Below are 23775 nucleotides of genomic sequence, written 5' to 3'. Positions count from 1 at the left end.
TTAACATTTTAACATTTTGAAGTTATCTAACCTCTATTTTTTTAGAAAAGAATATCCTGCTTTGAACTGTCAGGTTGTCATTGATACTAATGGAAAGTTTAGAGATGTTGTTGCAAAGTATCCTGGATTTTGCCATGATGCCTTTATTTTTTCTAATTCTGCATTACTGACAAAACTGACATTAGAATATGATCCAAATGCAGGTTTCCTTTTTGCAGACTCAGGATATGGGTTGTCACCAATCATGGTTACACCGTTTAATCAGCCAACTACACACCAGAGGAAATATACTTTAATAAAGTTCACTGTCAGGTATGAAATGATATGGAGCAAGCCATTGGACATCTCAAAAACCGTTGGAGGTGTTTGTACTAAAGTGGTGGAACACTTCAGTTCACCCTAAGAACTTCCAGAAACTTTTAGAAATTCCAGATGACTGCAGCTGCACAAAGTTTTTTGTCGAGAGGAGGACCATATGAAAAAACTGCGTATCTTCAAAATCTCCACATATTCCTGTGGAAGGAACACCAAGACGTAGATGTAGATGTGCGGAAAACCAAGCATAAAACGGACAAAAACAATTTGTCTGGAATATGACCTCCCATTATGTTCAAAATGTTTTTCAGCCTATCATACATACAATATTTTGTAATATGTATGTTTCAGCCTATCATACATACAATATTTTGTAATACGTTTTTTCCACACACACACACACACACATCCCGACCCCTAGATAATTTATTTGCACTTTTCCAATAGATTATGTACTTTTGACTTACAAAATTATAAAAACAAAAAAAAAACATATTTCTATTTTTTTAATGTTGCTTGACAATTTATTTTTTAGAAGGAATGAAACAGGTAGAACTTTAAGAGAGTAAACAAAAATCCTAGGTGGTATGCAATACTTTTATAATAACACATGTTGTTGATATATCAAGAGCATTTTCTTTCAATTTTAATTCATCTAATCTATTAGATGAATTAAAATCGAATAGACAAACAAAATAAAACGGAAATTACTATCGCAAAGTAAAGAAAAAAATACAGATGTGCATTTTATATCATTTTTTACTGCATTTAAAGCAAAAATTAACAGGAAATTTGATTTAAAAAAAAAGGTGGCGTAGATAGGTAGGGGCAGATGGGGCTGCTAAACTTTTTTTGGGTTGGCAGATTTATAAAACATTTTCGCATCCTTAACTGAGTGCTATAACACAATACTTAACGTTTTGGTTTAAAAAGCATCAACTGGGTACAATAATAAGATAAAGAAAACATTAATGAAGTGGTGCTACATACAGTAGTAACCTAAGAGTTAAGTTTATGTGATAGAGCAAATTAGGTTCAATAGTAAGATACTTTGGTTGAATTAAAAAACCGCTATGAATGATATTTTTACGCATGGCTCAATAGTTATAAATAGTTTATCTTTACAAGATAAACTACTTATAAATATATCTCTTTACTAATTGGTCAGTATCATAACAATATTAAAGATTGATAAAATTAAATCAAGTAAAAAAAATTGAAATAAGGATATTAGGACGATTACCCGATTAAATCGACTTTTAGTCAATTAGTAGGAGATCTATAGTCGATTAATTCGACTATTTAATTTTTCAAAGTCGACTTATTTCGGCTTTCGAGTAGTCGACCTTTAAGTCGATAACAACACTAACAGAAATAGAATGTTGCACACTTGAAAGTCTTCAAACCGATTATCAAACATTTATGTAAAATGAGTATCTCAAGAAAGATGCAAAAAATTACAATAATGTTATAACAGAACCAATTTTGTAGGTATTTCGAGATCAGTTAAAATCATTTCTCTCATTTAACTCAATTTTAACTATTGATAATTGATTTGCTGTACATTGTCACTAAAAGTTGATTTAATTTTTTTAAACTAAAACTTATACACATACATTTATATCTAGGTTTTTTTACCAACTCTGCACATTGTTATTTGGATTTATCTTAAATATTTCAACATATTTGTAGAAGAAGCCCATGAAATTGGATATTTCAATAGTGTCAGAAGAAGTATTAAAAAATAATAGCAGCGTCTGTTCTGAAAAATATCATGAATTTATATCAAAGCAAAAACAACTGTTAACCTTCAAAGTTCTATTTATAATATTGATGAATAAATACAGCTGATGAATGTTGCTATGGAAATGGCTAATTAAATAATCCTGATAATGTGGAAAATATTAAGTTTATTTACTTCCAACAGCTTAATTTTCTAAAGAAAAGGAAAAAGGAAATGGTATGTATTTCTTTAAAATGTACCATTGACAACATGGTAATGTTAAGTTCTGTTATTTTATAGAATTTTTGTTTTGCTTTAAACTGTTAATCCTTTGATTTTCAGAGTAATATTTGATTAAATACATGTAGAATGAAAAAACTTTCAACGTAAATAGATAAAAAACTATTATAATAATTTTTTATCTACTTACGTTGAAAGTTTAAAAATGCAGCTAAAATTACATGTTAGTTGCTGACTTTGCATGTTCATGGGCAGCTTATAAGCTGCCCATGAACATGCAAAGTCAGCAATTAACATGTAGTTTTAGCTGCATTTTTAAACAATAATTTCTTCTTAACAAGTGATAATTTGAGTCTATTTTTTTGCAAAAAATTTATTTTCCTCTATAAACTAAGAAATGAAAGGGATTGGTTAAAAATAAAAAATATCGAGTTAAAGTTAGCTGCATCTCCATTTTCTTTAGAAGCTTTGAAGCAAAATCCGTCTGTTTGCATGATGTTGACTGGCTTAGACTTTAAAGTGTTAGAAAAAACAATAATTTATGTATGTGAAGATATATTTGACAGCAGAAGACCAACAAAATTGAGAAGTTATGATCAAGTTATTATAACCATAATCAAGTTAAAGCAAAATTTAAATTTTGACTTAATTGCTTATATATCTAACATTAGCAAAACAACTGCTATTGAATATTTTTACAAGTGGCTTGATATAATGTATTGGAAACTTAACTTTTTAATAAAAATGCAAGATCGAGATCACATATTCGACACTATTCCTGGCATTTTCAAAGCTAAGTTTCCACGTTTAACATGTATTATTGATTGTGTTGAAGCACCGTCTTCGCTCTTAGCAAGGGCTCATTTTTACAGCCAGTACAAAAGACATTGCACAATTAAAGTGTTTATTTCCTGTACTCCTCTTGGGGCAATAAATTTTTTGTCAAAATGTTATGGAGGCAGAGCTTCAGATTTAGGGGAGATGGGGGCGCATTGATCGCCGTAGCAGTGTTTTGAAAATTGCGCAGAACCTGAAAGAGATGTAAAAACTTATTAACTACGAAACACATGTAGAACTATCTGGCTTTTGGAATATATAAATATTTTGATTTAAAAAAATGATAAACATGAATAATTTTAACTTTTAAACAACCCTCTCAAAAGATCAATGTACCCCAAACTATGGGGTACTATGATCTCCGACTTGGGGCACATTGATCTTATATGCGTAATATTATCTAAACGTTTAACACTTCTATAACTAAATCTTGTAAATAATTTAGTCAAAGGGTAATATTGTATAACATATAATACATCTAAATTTTTTAATTATTTTTTAAATATAGCAGTTAAACCCACTAGTCTAATTTTTAATTAAAAAATGTATAAATCACAGCAGCTATAAGCTACCCGCTTTATATACGTTTAAAACTTTACAACAACTTGAAATTTATAAGAACTGAAATATAAAGACTGAAATAAGAATACAACTTTTAAGTTTACAAAACTTGTTAAAAGTACAATATTTTGATTAAGAATATTTCATCATTTGTGAAAGTCAAGTTGTGAAGCAGCTTTTGGTTTACATTGTTTTTTATTCCTAAGCAAGTAATTCTTAGTTTCTTTCTTATCTTTTGTGGAGACTTTTTGTTGATTTTTGGTTTGCTTCAAAATTTTCTTTTCTTTTGACAAACGAATTTCATTTCTGACAGGAGTATCAGTCAAGATCCTTGTTTTTAACTGCCTACTTTTAACATTTTTTTTTCTGGCAGATGCTTTTGGGTAAGGTTTTAAAACCTCAGGTGAGATTATAGAAGCAACACTTGTTGACACTTTGTTTAAAATACTTGTTTCAATATTTACTATAGTTATTTCAGACTCTATGTGATTAACATGTGCTGGTATCATTTCAGATTCCATGTTGTTGACAGGAGTGATAGTAACTGTATCTGGAGCAGCTCTATCTGTAACTGATGATGGTAAATATTCGTCATCTTTGAAAATTTCAGAATTGAATGGCTCAATGCCAGCTACTCTAAATCCTGTCTGTATATTAGATGGTGAGAAAGCTTTTGTATACGGTTCTCGAACTATTGAAACAATATCATAAATGGTCATTGGTCTTGGGTTTGAAACCATCCAATTATCACATGCAGAATTGTAAAACCTTTTCAATGGTCCAAAAACAGTTCTATCTAATGGCTGAAATTTATGGCTGCAATGGGGAGGAAAACTTATCATTGTAATTCCGTGTTGAATTCCAAGCTCCAAGCCTTTAACAGAAATATGACTTTCATGACTGTCGAGAAGTAACAAAACTGGAGATTCCTGAGAACAGTTTGAATATTTAACAAAATGTTTAATCCATTCTATGAAAATTTCTGAGTTCATCCAACCAGAAGGATTTGCAAATCCCACACATCCAGGAGGTCCTTCCTTAATCATGTAATCATGAAACTTTACCCTAGGAAAATTAATAATGGAGGAATGGAATTTCCAATAGCATTAGAGGCACAACATGCAGTTACCAATGTTCCTCGTTCTGCAGATGTGATTCTTCCAACTTGTTTGCTTCCTCTACCAGCTAAAACCTTTACCGGCTTTTGAACGGTTGTTAAACCAGTTTCATCAACATTATATATACAGTTAGGATTATATTTATATCGATTTCTTACCGTTTTAAGATTTTGAAAAAACTCTCTTACAGTGTGTTTGTTAAAAGCTGTTGATCGAGCGAAGCTCGTTGCTTCAGGTGTTCGTAGAGACAACTCTGGTTGTCTTTTCATAAAACCTTGCAACCAATCAATGCCTGCAATTTTATTTTTGATCCATGATGATGGGCATATCTTATTGTTTTTTAAAGCAAATTCATATGCCAATAATCGCGTTGACCTAGTTGAAAGGCCATAGTTCATTTTTGATGCAATTAGTAAATAACTTGATAAACTTTTTTCATCTTCTGCTGTAAAAACTTGTCTATTGTTGTAGTTAGGCTTGAAAGCTTCATTTGGATTAAGCCTCTTTTTACGACAATATCTTTTTAAAGTCATTCTATCTATGTTAAACTGACGTGCTACAACATTCAGTTGTGTTCCTTCTAAAACTTTATTAACAGCTACTTTCATTGTTTCACTTGGTATAGCAACTTTATTTGTTTTTTTAATTCTATTTCTAACCATTTTAAGATCTGTAAAAAAATATATCAATAAAAACATATGTTTTTAACAAATGCTAATATTTAACATAATAATATTATGTTAAATATTTTTTAATTATTATGTTAAATATTATTCTTTTGATATTATAAAATAATAGTATTATTATTACTAGCTTATAACATAAGTAGATTTAAAAAATGAAATGCTAAAAGCTATTGTTTGTTTATATATAGTTTTTTTTTAAATTATAAATACAATTCCATTCGTTTAACTGTATTGCTTATAAACAAAAACATGGGGCACTTCGTCTTCTATGGGGCACTTTGATCCTCCGATCAATGGGCCCCGCATAGTCAAAGATCAATGTACCCCAATAGGTATAGGTAACATATTGATAGCAATATCTACTGTATAAATTGCAGCCAAATAAAAATTATATATTATATTATACACCTAACACTTACAAATTTAAAATAAAATTGTTGTTAACCCATCAGACATCTAAATAAAAATATATTTGAATTATAGTACGATTTAAAAAAATCACTTTTTATGACGAAAAACAATATTTTCTTTATTTTTTTTGACGCTGATAACCTTATGAAAAAATATTACGAATAATCAATTAGGGAAGCATAATGGTTAATTAAATTGCAACCTCACTTCTAGTAAGGCAAAAATGAACAAGTAAAAGCCAAAAGATCATACTGCCCCGGCGATCAATGCGCCCCCATCTCCCCTACTAATTACACGTGAATCTGGATTTTCTAGTAAACATATGCCAGGAGACCAAATCTTAGCAGATCGTGGATTCACTCTACAAGATGACTTTGCTGCTGGGAGTTCTGCTGAGTTGTTAATCCTTGCATTTACACAGGGGAAAAGACAGTTATTTGCCAAAGAAATTGAAACATCTAGAAAAATTGCATCTGTTAGAATTCATATTGAACGAGTAATAGGATTGATGGAAAACAGATAAACTATATTAAAAGGTATCATACCATTAAAGATTATAAAAAATATTAAGGATGAGTCTGCAAATAGTATTTTGGCAAACTGTGATAAAATAGTTACTGTATGTGCTGCTCTGACAAATTTGGGAGAAGGCATTGTATTTAATGATATGAAAACCTAAGATTTACTTTGTAATGATTTATTGTATATATATATATATATATATATATATATATATATATATATATATATATATATATATATATATATATATATATATATGTTAAAATCTTTAATTTCAATTGTTGGTTATTTTATTGAGCCATTTTGTAATAACATTTACATGTCAAAATCATGTTATTTCTAAAAGTTATAACTCAGTGCCTTAGAGAGGGAGGGGTAAAGAAGGCGCCTGCCGACCGGTTAATTTTTTTTTTTTTTTTTTCACAATAAATCGAACAAATACTAATGAATGTAAATGTGAAATCTGCTTAATAATCCGAGCACCATTTTTTTGGCTATTGGAAAATAAAAATAAATTACAAAACCAGAGTCTCTTTTAATTTAGTTTACCGGTAACAAAGAGTCGTAAATCGTAACGCTCCAAAATAATCCTAATAATAATTTATTCGCACAGAGAGTGTTTATACATTTATGATATTAGGACTATTAAAATATTATAATATTTTCGTTTTTGGAAAAGATTTTTCGTCACTGGGTAAATAGCATTGGTAAAAATGATATTTTTTCTCATAAACTAAGACAAATAAATTTAAAATGGTATTGTTTCTTTAAGTTCATACATTGTTTGCAGTACCATGCTTTACCTTTCGGCAGTCGTTTCAAACCAATACAAATCGGGTGATACCAGTTATCACTTTGTTAAACTTTTGTTTTGCTGCATCTGAATAAATATTAATTTTGGCAACTGGGCAACCTGTAATATTTCTTACAAAGGTTTGATTCCATACACATGTTAACTCAGTTGGAGTTGATGATGTTAAACCAATGCGTACTGCAGCTTCAATCTTAAATAACACAGCCCCAACATGAGAGCATGTTTCACCTAGACTTTAAAAATTTTGAATTATCAGAAATATTATGTGTGTGTGTGTGTGTGTGTGTGTGTGTGTGTGTGTGTGTATATGTGCAAACTAAAATATATATAACAGGGGCGGATGCAGGATTTTTTATGGGTGATGATTATTTATTTATTTGCAAAATCCTCTAGCCTGCAGGGAGGGGGAAGAGGATAAAGGGAGGGGGCGGACTGTTGCCAACAATAAATGGCAATTCATCATCAAAGCGGCATCACTGCCTTATTATTACTTACTTTACATTACTCTAAAATATCCATCTGAAATAAAATGAATAAAATATTGCCTTGGCTATTCTGTTCATAAACCAGACAATTATTACTTGCCTAATTTTTTTAACGAAGTGCACCAACGAGAAGGTAAGCCATAGGACTTTGCACTCCATCTGTAAAATGTCATGTGGCCTAAGGTCATCCAACTTATATATAAATATTATTATACTATAAATTTAAATTTAGAGTTTTTCATATTACAAAACGGATTTATTCAGAATTTGTTACAATATTATGGGTGAATTCTAGGCATCATAGGATATCCCCTAGATCTCCCCATGTATAAAATATGAACTACTTACCCAGCCATACAATTGCAATGACCTGCCAGGACAGTCCCATCTGATTTAAGAGCTTACTGTTTACTCTTACTGTTTTTTCAGGTTTAAGAGTAAACTTAAACCTGAAAAAACAGTAAGAGTAAACAGTAAAATCAAGTAGTCAAGAATGCTTTGAAAAATAAAAAAAGTTTTTTTTTAAATTTTCTTATAAGATTTATAATACATTAAACACTAAATCTTTTTAAAAAATTAGGCTTGAATAATCTATTGTAATATTAAATATTAAGTTAAAAAAGTAAACTAAATGTTTATTCAGAACTTATAGTTTAGAGAACTTTACTTTTATTAAAAATTAATATTAATTTAATATTAAAAGTTTTAATATTAAATTAAAAATACCAACAAAAACTTGACAATTGTTATAGTTTAATCTTTAATTAAAAAAAAACTCGAATATGTTATGTATGATTTAGTATAAATCATACATAACATATATGATTATTAATTATGATTATAAGTTATAAAAGATACTAATTATGCTTAATATTATCTAGCATAATCCTTTATTGTTCATAATCTTTTAAACAATAATCAAAAATGACATCATCCACTCCAAATGCATAATAAAAAATTATAATTTCAGATTATTTAAAAAGTGCTACCTAGTAATGTCAATTTTTCATTATATCTTTCTTTAGATGTTGTATCTAGATTTTTAAAATACTCATAAATAGATCCCATAATGCTAAAAATAAACTAATAAATGCAATATTTATATAGAAAAAAGCGCTAGGACAAAGTTTATTTTCCCCTAAATCATAATGCCTTCCTCCAATCGCAAACTTTGATCACGTGATTTTCCGACTTGAAGGATAAGGTGCTTGTAGTAATTTTGCAAAGCTAAAATTTGGTACCAAAGGAGTTTGAATCCTGTTTAATCTGAAAATTATAGATTTATATCTCTCAAAACAACAAAATATAGTTTATTTCAAGATCTACAAAACGCACCAACTAATGATACTAAAAAAGAGCATTGACAACTATAACTCTAGAAAAAATCTGACTGATAGAAAAAACTTTTGGTTTTAATTTTCTTAAAGATTAGACATATATCTACTTTACGAACCAACTTTGTTTTGGCCTTACGTTTACTTGAGGAGTTGTTAAGGTTTGATATGAACACAAAATTTTTTAAATCAGGCAATCTATCCCAATTTTCTACAAATTAATAAAATTAGAAATTAATAGTTTAGTGACTTAATTATTTTTATTAATTTTTTAGAACAAAATAATAAGGTATAAAAAAACCTTTTGAAAAATGAATACTCAATTTAAGTGATTTTATATATGCTTTTCATTCACATTATTTATAAATTGTACAAAAAATAAAAGATTAAAAAAAAGTATAGATAGAACATATCAGACTCAAAAAACTTGAAATTAGTGGGTCATTCCATATGAAATCATCCAGACCATGACACCCTTATGTCTCAGAATTTGTTCATTTTTACCTCACTTGCAGTCCATATTAAAAAAATAATAACTGCGAAAATTTATTTTTTAAAATTTTAAAATTTTAAAAACTAAAATTTTAGTTTTTTTGAACAAAACCTTGTTTTCTAGAAAATCCAGTTTTGTGGCAATGAATGTTAAGACTTTTTCCAATTTCACATTTCTCCATATTAAATATGTTTATTATTTATAATATTACCTGCTAAAAAAAATACAAAAACAATAAAATTCACAACCATTCTTTAAAAAAATACAAACAAGGAAAGCGCAACCTTTAAAAAGAACAAAACAAAACATTTGCTTGCTTTTGATATAATAAGAGGTAAGCATTCACCGATTTGAATTGAAATAATGAAAAAAAATTGCTTCTCAAACTTAAACTAAAAAAAAAAAATCCTTTTAAATTGAATTTTAATAATTATTTATTATATCATTTAATGCATTAAAAAAAAAAAAAAAAAAATCCAGGGAGATGGGGGGGGGGGGGGGGGGGAGAACTGGTCAGAGGCCCGCTGGCGCTCCCTTGGCCTATGACTATAAACGTCCTAAACTAGTCAATAAATAACACTATTTGATGTTTTATTCAAATAAATGTTTTAAAAAACATTTCTTTTGCTTTCGTTACAAAATTAAAATTTTTCTATAAAGACAATTTTAAAACGCAAATTTTGATCAAGTATTAGAGAGACAATTGATGAATCTAATTTTTTTCAGTAGACCTAAGATAAAATAATGATATACAATTAAACTTTTTATTCAGGATTTTGGGCCACAGCCTTCATTTTACCTCCAAAAACCATGAATTTACAAGTCAATAATTTTGAACAAAATTGGATAAACGAGACATTTCCTGAGACAATGGAGTCTTGACACTGCTCTTTTTGGATTCCGCAAGTAAAAATTTATTGGGGTACCAAATTTTAGGAAATTTCCCCAAGCCATTATAAAGATAATATATGTCAAAGTTGCTTTGTAGTCGCTTTAGAAAATCACTAAAATGCTGAGTCAGCATTATTTTAACTGACAATATCTCTGGAACCCATGTGTATTTTTAACTAAAATTTTCGCAGTTATTATTTTTTTAATATGGACTGCAAGTGAGGTAAAAATGAACAAATTCTGAGACGTAAGGGTGTCAAAAATTTTTTTTTTTTGGATGATTTCATATGGAATTACCCTAGTTTAAATATAAAAAATCTCTATTTCCTAAGGAAAACAATTTTTTTCAAGTCGTCTTTGGCTAAATCCACCACTTTTGCTCATAGGAAACACAGGCATAATCACCTGGTACTAAGTTTACAGTTGTTACAGGGATGTTTCCAAAATCATGAATGAAAGCAAAATCTTCATTGACACTGCATGGCTTTGCACCTATCTAGAAAAAAAAAAAAGCAACATTTATTCCGTTTTACTTATTTTGTTAAACATGGTTTTTTAAAGGCATTAAAAAAAAAAATCCAAAATAAAACAAAAATACTTTTGACGATGATTCCACACAAATAAAAAATCTATTCGAGTTTATCAATAAAAATTATGCATATTTTTTAAAGATGATAAAAGGTATATTAAATATATATATTTTAACCTTTTGATGGCCAAGTGGTACAAACTGATGGAAACTACGTGTTCCAGGTATGGTAATCTTCTGATGATATATAAATGAAATGTACACCTTCAACGTTTTAATTGCAATATTTGAACATTGCTTGTGGAGATAAAATATGATTACCCATATCTCTTTGTAAGCTTGCTAGTGTTGCTAAATGTTTGACTGTACCATCTATCCCATCACAAGGTTGCTTACCGTGACTAGTTGCAAAAAAGTTCCATTTAGCAGAAAGACCAAAATCTTCAAGATGGAAACAAAGATTCAAAATATTTTTACAATTCTTTTATTGACCTACGCACCCATTCGAAAAGTATTCAATATTTTTTATTTGAAGTAGATTTGTTTTAATATCATTGCTGACAACATCAATAATTTTGTAAACCATGTTCAGATCATGTATCATATCATCTGAAATAATACAATAAGATTTGTGATTGAGAAAACCTTCTTTTTTGAAATAGATAATCACAGGATGTAGTGTACATTGTAAATTTGTCCAATTAAAGCTTTGTACTTCATCCTGAACTACAAATTTACAGTTTTTTACATACTAAGTCAATGTATTCAGACACTAGCTCTTTATTATGTGTTAAGTTTGACCTATCTGTTGCTGTCAACTGATCAAATTCTATTTCATCGTCATCTTCAAACTCTCCAATTAAATCATAAAGTTTTTCAACCAATGCATTCATAGTTGCTGGGCATCTTTCACATTTACGTATCATACAGTCTTTATTAGTCATGTAACAGTATAAGGTAACAGTTCTTTGTAAGTCACACCAAGAGGATGTAAAAGCAGTTTTAAATTCTGATGAATAGCACAGACACATACTGAATGTGTTCCTGAAGCACCAGCAGTAATACACCATTTTTGTCGCAATTTACAAAACCTTGAAAACCCTATTTTCATTTCTGGGTTCATGGTTTTGAAAGCAACAAATAATTCCTTTAAATTACATAACAGCAAACATTTTTGCATGTGAACATTTTTCTTTATGCTTACATAATCCTTTTTACCAGGCATTATACGACTATATTCATCATCTTCATAAAAAGACTTGACCAGTTGAACTGTTTTATCAGGAAGAACTTTCCCTAATTTAGGATTAGGCATGGCTAAAATACCTTTTTCTAATGCTAATTTACGTGCAGTTCGAGCTACATAATTTGTTACATGTAATGTTTCAGAAACTATTTTTATTGACCAGTCAGCTGGAGCAAGTGTTGTCAGTTGTATTTTTTTAGATGTTGCTGTAGACTCTGCAATTTTATTAGCTAACAATACCATCATGTTATCAAACAAGTTTGCCTTTTCCATATACTCATTACCGAAACTTGACTGTTCTTCAAAACTTTCTTCTGGTATATTAAGGGAAATGGCTACTTTTTTTTAATGGAGGTTGTTAATGCTGTCAATTTTTGTTTACTTTCTCTAATTTTACCTGACTTATACAGTCCTTTGACCTTAATAGGAGATATTCCAGCAACTGTAAAGTGTGTATTTACACCCTCTTTTTTATTTTGAATGGATATTTCACTAACAATATCAAAATCTTCATCATTTTCACTCATACTTTTTGATAAATGTTTCATAACTTTACTTTGATAGCTTGGACACAACTTTTTTCCAGGTATAAGATTTAAACCTACGGTTTCTGCTTCTATTACAGTATGCATTGTAATCACACGTAGAGATGCTAAAAAGAAAATGCACTATATTACTCAAATACTATAACATTAATTATACTATTGTTATAAAACAATGAACAAATCCTAATAAACGCTTTTTTGTGAGTCAGAAATGGATTACAGCAATTTTCTTATTACTCTTATAACTCACTATTAACATATCACGATGATGTGTGCATATACTAGTAATTTGTTCTTCTTTCAAGTTTGTTCATTTTACAAGTAATTTAAGATCATTCCTGTCAATATCTTCAATCAGATTTCTTACTTGGGTATATGATTGTTTATAACAAGCTCCATAATCATTTACAAATGAACAATTGATTTTGTTATCCATATAAAACTATAATGAGGAATTATAATCTAAACACTTAAATAGAAGAAATCTTCAATACAATATTCCTAATGAGCAAAGTACCCTTGTACACAAACAATATGATTAAAGCAAAAATAAAGTTATATTTATAAAGAACATTTGCTTGAACAAATAGCTATTAGTTTTAATAGACGAACTTTAAATGCCTAATTATCTACTAATTATTGTCAATTCTCTACTAATTATCTACCAAAAATTAGGGTGAAAGTAGATTATAACTAAATATAATTATATTTATTTATATAATTTAACAAGGTAATATTTATTGGATATTATTATGTACACTTGTCATTTTATTACTTATTTTATTGATTAGATAATCACTATTTTATTACAATAAAACAATCAATAAAAAAAAAACATTACACAATATTGTTTAATTTAATTACATAACTACTATGTAATGAAAATAACAATGCAAATGACATAACTATTATGTAATGAAAATAACAAATTTATATGTTTACAAAATATTTAACAATATTTTGTAACAACTTTGTAAAAATTTAAATCACATAACACACATTCTGTTTTTTTTTAAATTAACTGACTCAAAATTTGATTAAAAACAAATATAATTGTATTTAGTTCAAAACCAAAATGAATTTGCTCACTTATTTTTTTTTAAATTTCTTCAGAAAAATTGAAAAACCAAAACACCAATAACTCCTCAGCAAAACATAAGGCCAAAACAAAATTGGTTCGTAAAGTAGATATATGTCTAATCTTTAAGAAAATTAAAACCAAAAGTTTTTTCTATCAGTCAGATTTTTTCTAGAGTTATAGTTGTCAATGCTCTTTTTTATTATCATTAGTTGGTGCGTTTTGTAGATCTTGAAATAAACTTTATTTTGTTGTTTTGAGAGATACAAATCTATAATTTTCAGATTAAACAGGATTCAAACTCCTTTGGTACCAAATTTTAGCTTTGCAAAATTATTACAAGCACCTTATAAGGGTAATAGTAAACGGACACATTTCCGGCACTTTTCCCCCCTCATTTTTCAGTCAAAATCAAACAAACTGAGTAGGTACAAACGGCGGGGCGGAGCGGATCAGCGGGGCGGATCATTTAAACGGTACAAACGGCGGGGCGGATCATTTAAACGTTACTAAAGCGAGTTATATTTCATTAAAAAAAACGATTCAGATATAGTTTAAATTCACTAACGATATAATACTTAGAAGGAATTTGCATATTACAATTTTATTAAACGACAAAAAAAAGTATATAAGTTTATAATATTTTATAAATTTTATGAACTCAAAAAACAACGTGATCCGCCAATTTGTATCAAGTGATCCGCCAATTTATATCAAGTGATCCGCCTAATATTATAATTGTTTGAATCGAACTCCTTTAATTTTAATGATTGTTTTACAAAAAAACAAGGTGATCCGCCAACTTATATCAAGTGATCCGCCTAATATTTTGATTATTTGAATCAAACTCCTTTAATTTTAATGATTGTTTTACAAAAAAACAAGGTGATCCGCCAATTTATATTAAGTGATCCGCCTAATATTATAATTGTTTGAATCGAACTCCTTTAATTTTAATGATTGTTTTACAAAAAAACAAGGTGATCCGCCAACTTATATCAAGTGATCCGCCTAATATTTTGATTATTTGAATCAAACTCCTTTAATTTTAATGATTGTTTTACAAAAAAACAAGGTGATCCGCCAACTTATATCAAGTGATTCGCCTAATATTTTTATTGTTTAAATGAAATTCTGTAAAGTTAAATGATTGTTCTACAAAAAAAAAACGTGATCTGCCGATTTATATCAGGTGATCCGCCTACTGTTGTCATCGGCCAGAGTGAATGTTTATTGCTTAAAAACAAAATCTTACTTGAAATTCTTTTATTCAACTGCTTATTAAACTGCTTATTCGTCAAAATACTCTTCTTATCACAAAATTCTTTTTCTTTTTAAAAATCCTCTTTAAATCTCTTAAAAATTCTTTTCTCTTAAAATCCTCTTTAAATCTCTTCTTCTAACAAAAACTCCAACTTCCTAGATTCTTTCTTTTTTTTGAGCTTTTATAGTTTTTGCTTGTTTTCCTGTTGCGATATCTTTTCATTTATTTATATGGCAGGTTGATGAGTCTTCATGTTTACGTCTTTTCTCGGTTGTTGTTTTTAACTTAATTCTTTTTGCTTTATCATTTATTGATGTGAAGAGTGGACGAGTCATCTTGTGGGTATCTTTTCTGATCGTTGTTTTTAACTTTTCTTATTATCGCTTTATCATTTACGAGTCTTCACGTTTACATCTTTTCTCAGTTGTATTTAACTTTTCTTCTAACGCTTTATCACTTATTTATGTGAAGAGTTGGTGAAACTCTGTAAAGTTTAATGATTGTTCTACAAAAAAAAAACGTGATCCGCCGATTTATATCAGGTAATCCGCCTACTGTTGTCATCGGCCAGAGTGAATGTTTATTGCTTAAAAACAAAATGTTACTTGACAGTGTAAAAAAAACTCAAAGCAAAGTTTGGAATGAAAAAGAGAGGGGGCTACACAACATGAATTTTAATTAAATATATTATTAAAAGATTTTATTTAAAGTAGGTTTTATTTAGTAGTAAACTTACGTAAAACTTTTAAAAGAAAAACAAAAACCATTATCAAAATGCAAGATATATTTACCATGAGGAACTAAAACTGCAAGGTTGTGGTTACCGATGTAATGGATAACAACAAGATCTGTCCGACTCAGGTCACAGTACACAAACTTCTGGAAATCATTTGAAATTCCTGTTGGTATAACTGTGGCAAAATGGATCTTTGTGTAAAGTGGCAAAGCCCGAGGAATTTTACTGGAACCATTTTGCTTCCACCTATACCCATCTGCCCGCCAATCGTCTAAAAAAAAAATAATAATAATAATAATAATATATATTTATATATACACACACATATACATTGCATATACAATAAACAACCACAATATTTACATGCAACATCACTTGGTAACAAATAAGGAGAATTTAAACTTTTGTGTGAACTAAAAAGAGCATGATTTAACAACTCATCAATTGTATAGTTAGTAGGTTCCACAGTATAAAATAAAAATAGATATGGCAGGCAAAAAGGTGGAAATTGCTGGAATTATTGAAATTGCTTTATACATGGAGAACAACTTCACATCATATAAATTAAGTGACAGTAATCAGGACAACCAAAATTGTTGAGTAAAAAGAGCAAAAATATAAGCAAACAAACAAAGTTCAAAACATGCAGAGGTAATAATAAAAAATACAGCTGAGAACAAACTAAGTTTATACCAAGGTACAAATTCCTTATAAACAAAACAGAAAATTTATGGAACATATTCAGGGTGTTAGCTAGCCTAATCATTAGCCAAATGGCACCGAGTATACTGTAGAATTCCCAATGGGTTTAAAGTTTCCAAAATTCAACACCTCTTTTTTTTTTTTTTAGTAGTAGTAGTAGTAGTGGTAGTGGTAGTGGTAGTGGTAGTGGTAGTGGTAGTAGTAGTAGTAGTAGTAGTAGTAGTAGTAGTAGTAGTAGTAGTAGTAGTAGTAGTAGTAGTAGTATAGTAGTAGTAGTAATCTTAGTTGGCCTCATTTTACGATTTGCCTAGCTCTGGCGCTACAAATTTTGCCCTCATGTTACAATATTTTGCCTGCATAACAATATTAAGTTACACAGAATGTTCTCATCTTACGAATCTGCCCTTATGTCACAAAATGTGCATAGCATGAGGGCAAAAACTGCACTCATGTTAAGCTACATAGTAACATCAGGGGATTTGTCATAAAAGTTATTTATTTTAAGATAAACGATTAAGCAAGCAAATAGTCAATTTAAACATGGCAAAGTTTGATGTATTAGTGGAATGATTAAGATTGATATAGTAATAAATTTAGATTGATAATATAGTTAGAACGATAACATATTAATAAATAATATTTATGTTGAACATATATGTAATAATATCTAAAATAAATTGAATAATGATATTGACAATATATTAATTAAGATTGATAATAAAGTTAACTAATACCTTAATCTAACTTTATTATCAGCAATAAACATAAATTTATTGCTACCTAGGTAGTAATTAATCTGCGTTTATTGATAAACCAACAATGTTATTGAACTTTTTGTTGACTAATCATACTAATTAATAATACCTTTGAGGTCCTCATTGATGTAAGTTCTATGTTTTTTTGGTACTATAACTAATAGAGATTTACAGAGATAAAGAATAGAATCAGGAGTAATAAAGTAGCAAGCATGGTAAAGAGATACAACCTTAGCAGATGGTTAAGATCAGAAGTAAGATTTGATCCTAGAAGTCAAAGGGTAGATGACTCATTCAGTACATTACTGTTCATAAATATAGGAAGATCTAGATTTTTGCGATAAGGTTTCCCAGAAAAAAATTTAGTCTTATCTGAGTTAGAGATAATTCTCTATCAAAAAAAGAAAAAATATTATAATTTCATTTTCATTGCAAAATTATAAGTTTAATTTTATAAAAAAGTTTTGAAAAGTTATAACTTTGAAAATATGTCTCACCCATTTTAGGGCTAGAAGTTTGGGTTACATGAGGGCTTCGAACCGGGATTAAAGATATATTTCTGTTTATCATAAAATATATTCCTGGCTAACACCCCAACATTGCCAACAAATGTAAACAGTTTCAAGAACAAGTTAGACAAGTATTTAGCATTAAAAAAATTAACTTAATGAGTTTTAATAGTAATAAAAATTTTTAATACTAAAAAAAAGTATAAAAAATTTAAACAAAAATTACTTTTGGTCTTAAGTCTTCTAAGTAGTTTTTGTTTAAATTTTTTATTCTTTTTATTAATATATACCTATATTATCAAAAGTGAGTTGTCAAAGTGAGTTTCTAATTCACTCGCTGTTAACACATAGCTATGTGTTAACAGCGAGTGAATTAGAAACTCACTTTATATACTACTACTAAATCATATTTTATATACTACTACTAAATCATATTTTATATACTACTACTAAATCATATTTTATATACTACTACTAAATCATATTTTATATACTACTACTAAATTATATATACTACTAATAAATTATAATTATAATTATAATAATAATACACATTTTATATACTACTACTAAATTATAATAATATTTTTAATAATATAGCAGTTACTATATTGTTATAATTTATGATTGTTTTCAGGCAAGTACAATGAAAGCACATTGGTGCTCACATTTTAAAATCATAACACAGATACTTTTAAACAGCATGTATAAAAAAGGTCATTTAAAAACCTACAGATTATTTTCTATAGCATGTCTTACACTGACATAATATAAAATAGACACAAGCATGTAAGTTTGTTATGGAGCCATTTTACAATAATAAATAAATCTTCAAATAAATTATAATAGGAAAGACAATTTTTAGCTTCAAAAAAATGTTGCATATTAAATGACATCTTGAAAATATTCAATATAATATTAAATGACATTTAGAAGTCCTTACATATTTATTAATAAGATATCTTGCTTTACTATAGCATAGCCTTAAGTAAAGGATAAACTATGCCTAAGTAATGTTAGATTTTACTTTAAACATATTAAAAGAAACAAAGCTATATACAGTCTTGTAGACTACATGTAGGCTACAGTCTACATTGTAGATTACAGGTATAACTTCTTTAAAGTCTAACTTTACTTTAGGCATCGTAATTGATTTTTACTAGTATAATCCAAAAACTATGCTATTTACTACATTATACTATTTTAGTATACAAATATATTTTAAAAATACAAATACTATACAAGTGCACTGAAATATTGTTGCCTAACCTTTTTCATGATTCACTTGTATGACATAAACTTCGCCTGCCTTAGGATTGTTGAGTGTAGTTGTTCTATCTTCATTATTGCTCTTGGCGATAAGATTTGCAATAACCTCTATTTTAAGGTGCTTTATGCTACCTATCAAAACAGGCACAGCCATTTACTAAAAAGTCATCATAAAAAAATTTAGCAGTATGTTTGTTCAGGTTGAATTCGTTAGCAGAAATTAAACTATTAAAAGTGCCGTGTCACTTGAATGATCCGCTCCGCTGATCCGCCCCGCCCCGCCGTTTGTACCTACTCAACAAACTTCAAGTTGCTGTAAATCCTAAACGGATAAGAATTTTGTAAAAAAAATTTAGTCTTTCCTAAGTTATGTGTCTAAACATTTGTGCCAAATTTCAGAAAGTTTGGTGATGTAGGGTGCAACCCTTTGTTTTTTGAAAAATTTTTACTCCATTATATAAATGTCTGGAGAAAATTCCAAAAAGCGAGGGACACAGTGTGTTGCATTTGGTTGCAATAAAAGAAAACATAGCGACAGTAAAAGAAGTGATAGCGATGGAATCTCTGATGATGAATCATCTTTAAAACGAAAGTTTCCTAGAACATTTCATAGGTGACTTTCTTAATTACTTTTAAAAATAAAAATATTTAAAAATTTATTGACCTCTGTTAGTTTGCTTGCAATGTGAAGAAATGGATTTAAATAATATCAGTTGTGCAAAAAGTATAACAAACTTATTTTTCCTACTAATTTTATTCAGATTTCCTTCAAACACTGAAAAAAGAAAAGAATGGACCATCAAAATACAACGTCAAGAATGGAGTCCAAGTAGTAGCAGTTTGATATGTTCTGATCATTTTTTAGAAAAAGATATTGACAGAACTGGACAAACTGTTAGATTAAAAGAAAATTCTTTTCCTAAAAGATTTTAAAAATTTCCAGACTACTTAAAAAAGGTATATAATCAATTATGTTTTAATGTATTGTACAGGTTTTTTTGATATGTACCTTTTAGTTCTTAGTTACCCTATGCAGTGTGCTAGAGGGTTTATAACACAACTGTATGGTAAGCAGCTAAAACATAATAACCATTTTGCTATTGTATTTTTTTATTTTATAAATGCTGCATGAACTATTAGCTAAGCTCTGTGAGTAAACACAACTTAGAGGTTCCTTCTAGTTTGATATAAAGTTTAAAAACTATACAAGTATATATATATATATATATATATATATATATATAATATATATATATATATACTTTATTTTTAATTTTTTATATATTATATATACATATATATATATTTTTTCTTTCAATATTAGAAAATGAAAGAGAGAAAAGTTCCTGTTAATAGATCAACTTTTGAAAATTCTGTAAAAAGTGATTTTGAAACTAGTGTTATACCTATCTGCATGAAAGTTGGCTCCCCCAAAAAAATATTTAATTGCAGTTTAACTCCAGAAAAAAAAATAACAGATCGTAGAAACAAGATAATTGTGTCTTTGAAAAAGAAGGTAAAAGCAGAACAGCAAAAATCTCGAAGTATGAAAAAAAAGATAACATCTCTTAAATCAGTTGTAAAAATATTAAGTAATAAACAAAAAATATCATCAAATTGTGAAGAAATGGTACTAAAAACATTTTCAGAAGTTCCGCAAGCTCTAACCAGAAGAATGATTATGCATAAAAATCATGGTAATGGATTTAAGTATTCAGAAGAAATTAAATCCTTTGCACCTACCCTGCAGTTTTATTCAAGTAAAGCTTATGATTATGTGCGAAAAACATTTAATTTTAATTTACCACACCAAGCACAAATTAGGAAATGGTATGGAAAAGTTTCAGCAGAACCAGGTTTTACAAAGCCAGCTTTTGCAGCACTTAAATACAAGGTTATAGAAGCTGAAAAGTTAGGATCTAAAGTCATTTGCTCACTTATGTTAGATGAAGTGGCTATTAAAAAACACATATCATGGGATGGAAAAGCATTTAAGGGGTATGTTGATCTTGGGAATGGCATACAAGATGATTCATCCCCGGTTGCAAAAGATGCCCTAGTTCTCATGGCTATTAGTATAAACAGCTCATGGAAAGTTCCATGCGGATATTTTTTTATAGATGGGTTAAATGGTGCTGAACGAGCAAACATTGTAAATTTATGTATCAAACAATTGACAGATGTTGGTGTTGAAGTCATATCATTAACATGTGATGGACCCTCATGTCACATTTCCATGTTATCAAACCTTGGTGTTTCAATTAATGTTTTAAAAATGAACACTTCTTTCACTCATCCTCTCAACTCTGATAAAAAAGTTCATACTCTACTCGATATTTGTCACATGCTTAAGCTAATTCGAAATTGCTTCGCAGATAGTGATGTTTTGTTTGATAGCGAAAACAATGCAATATCATGGAAATATATAGTTTATCTTCAAAAACTGCAAGAAAATGAAGGATTACGTCTTGGAAATAAATTAAGATTAGCACATTAATTGGAGGCAACAAAAAATGAAAGTGAATCTTGCTGCTCAGGCAATTAGTTCAGGTGTAGCTAATGCAATAGAGTTCTGTTGCAAAGACCTTAAATTAATGCAGTTTCAAGGAAGTGATGCAACAGTTAAATTTATAAGAATATTTGATAGATTATTTGACATTTTAAACTCAAGAAATCCTTTTGCTAAAGGTTATAAATCCGCACTAAAAATGAGTAATAAGCATATATGGGATAAGTTTCTTAATGAAGCATATGATTATATTTCAAACTTAAAAGACTCATCTCAGATTATTGCATACAACAAAAAGAAAAACTGGGTTTATTGGATTTTTAATGGCTTAAAAAGTATTAAGCAGGTTAAAATATTTTGTAAAGTTTTATTTATATCTGAAAATTGTGTCTAAAGTTATATATATTGTATGTATTTTATATATATATATATATATATATATATATATATATATATATATATATATATATATATATATATATATATTTATTTCATTTATACGTTAAGATATTTTATAACCTTGTTGAAATTCCTGAAGCACCTTTAAAATATCTTCTAACATATAAGTTAAGTCAAGACCATCTGGAATTGTTTTTTGGTTCAATACGAGGATCAGGAGGATTTAACAATAACCCAACAGTGCAACAATTCACAGCAGCATGTAAACGACTTTTACTTCGAAGCCATATTGAAGGAGGATCAGGGAATTGTGAAAAATTACAAGCAGAAAATATTTTAAATGTTTTAGATGATTCAGTTATGATAAATAACAGCAGTTTGGATATTACAACAGTAAACATAATCAGAAAATACGACTTATCTGAAAGAACATCTAAGACTACTGATCATGATTATTCTTTTATTACTAATATTTCATTGCTAACTGAGTATAAAAAAGCAGCTGTTTCTTGTATATCTGGCTTCGTTGATAAAATGGCAAAAAAGCAAATATTTTGTATGTTATGTTGTGATGCATTTGGTTTTAAAAAACATGCTCCAGAATCCAATTTTCTTAAAGTACAGGACAGTGGTGGTCTTATGAAACCAACAAGAGATGTTATTAATGTTTGTGAAGAAACTGAAAAAAAAATTACAGGAATGCTAGCAACAATACCTAGAAAACTGCCACAGTCCAAAAATATCCCAGAAGCTATATCTATTTCAGTTTTAGAAAGTTTAGGATCTGTTATATTTAGAGACTTGCATGAACATATGTTTGATACTGGTATTAATGAAAACCATGTTTTTAAATTAATCAAAATAATTTCTCAATGTTATTGCAAAGTCAGACTTTATGATCTGGGAAAACAAGCCACTGAGAATGTCATCGAAAAATATTAGAAAAACATTAAGCCAATTGGTATTATTTAATCATCAATAACTACAGCTTTTACAAACACAAAACTATTTTATATTGTAAATAGTAACGTAATAATTGAAAAGATTATTTACTTACTTTTAGGAGCATTATATTTTCAACTTGTACTTATAATCATAATTTTTAAATATCAACATAGGAATCTAGATAAATTATCTAAAGAATACGATCATTCGTTAGACATTTTACAACAGATTTTTACTAATTTGTTGATATTGCCTTTTTTGCTTCTAATTTCTAGGTACTTTCAATCCTTTTCTTTTTTTCTTCTTTCTTTTGGTTTCTTTTCTTAAAATTTCAAGCGCATCATAACAAATCGTGGGTCCTCACAATATGGCCGCCAAAGTATTTTTTCGGCTTCAATTTCGATATAAGAGATGCGCTATCCAGTTACAATATAGATCAGTGGATCGGACTCACTATCACTATCACCCATTTAAAAAAACAGTTAATCAATTTAAATCACTGTTAAAATATGAACTAACGAAATAAATAAACTTTATTTACCACGCTGTTGTACAATCAAAACAGCAAAGTAACGTTACGTTTGGTCCGCTATCTTCAGCGCAAAGTTTCTTATTTTTTGTTAAAAGGGCTGAAGTACGGTGTTTCGTTAAAAAAGTAGGGTAAAGTGACCAAATTCCAGCCGCATCTTTACAAAATAGTTTCTACAGACATATTAACAAGAAGGTCTATATGAAAACTATGCATTTCTAGAAAGATAAATCTTTCAGCATTTAGGATATAATTACAGCATTTATTGTAAATGAAAATTGTTTGAAAAAACAACGATAACAAAAAGTATATAAATTAGACCAAAATACA

At 28.7% G+C, this 23775-nt stretch overlaps 1 protein-coding gene, 1 long non-coding RNA gene and 2 pseudogenes across 4 annotated transcripts; 1 reads left to right on the top strand and 3 right to left on the bottom strand.

Annotated features, from left to right (window-relative positions):
• Positions 1-324: 324 nt before the first annotated feature.
• Positions 325-6570, top strand: LOC149883938 (uncharacterized; annotated as a pseudogene).
• A 605-nt stretch (positions 6571-7175) lies between these two features.
• Positions 7176-8108, bottom strand: LOC149883937 (uncharacterized). Its single transcript, XR_016455612.1, has 2 exons — positions 8061-8108; positions 7176-7460 (listed from the first exon to the last, which is right to left on the bottom strand). It is a non-coding gene; the product is annotated as an uncharacterized LOC149883937 (long non-coding RNA).
• A 609-nt stretch (positions 8109-8717) lies between these two features.
• LOC149883935 (uncharacterized) lies at positions 8718-22838 on the bottom strand (annotated as a pseudogene). The gene is made up of 4 exons (XR_016455610.1): positions 22687-22838; positions 11137-12857; positions 10836-10926; positions 8718-8939 (listed from the first exon to the last, which is right to left on the bottom strand). The product of XR_016455610.1 is annotated as an uncharacterized LOC149883935 (transcript).
• Positions 14382-19415, bottom strand: LOC149883936 (uncharacterized). 2 transcript variants are annotated; one of them, XM_090097677.1, is made up of 3 exons: positions 19064-19415; positions 15884-16099; positions 14382-15678 (listed from the first exon to the last, which is right to left on the bottom strand). In XM_090097677.1, the coding sequence occupies exons 1-3, from the start codon at positions 19215-19217 to the stop codon at positions 15653-15655; spliced, it is 396 nt and encodes a 131-aa protein (XP_089953803.1). In that variant the 5' UTR covers positions 19218-19415; the 3' UTR covers positions 14382-15652. The 2 variants fall into 2 exon arrangements, with proteins under 2 accessions (XP_089953803.1, XP_089953802.1); XM_090097676.1 differs by lacking the exon at positions 14382-15678 and having other exon boundaries at positions 15690-16099; positions 19064-19328.
• Positions 22839-23775: the final 937 nt, after the last annotated feature.

This window comes from Hydra viridissima, unplaced genomic scaffold (assembly GCF_058129835.1).
Source record: "Hydra viridissima isolate aposymbiotic clone 2 unplaced genomic scaffold, HvirCarnegie_v1 scaffold_9, whole genome shotgun sequence".
Lineage (NCBI taxonomy): Eukaryota > Metazoa > Cnidaria > Hydrozoa > Anthoathecata > Hydridae > Hydra > Hydra viridissima.
This window is presented reverse-complemented; position numbering and strand designations above follow the sequence as displayed.

What these genes read in the sequence shown, in the direction of transcription:
- LOC149883936 (XM_090097676.1), bottom strand. Translation starts at nt 19,217, where the DNA reads ATGGCTGTGCCTGTTTTGATAGGTAGCATAAAGCACCTTAAAATAGAG. An exon ending in ACAAGTGAATCATGAAAAAG is followed by an intron (nt 16,100 to 19,063) that starts GTTAGGCAACAA and finishes TTTTTTTTTTAG; the next exon opens with ACGATTGGCGGGCAGATGGG.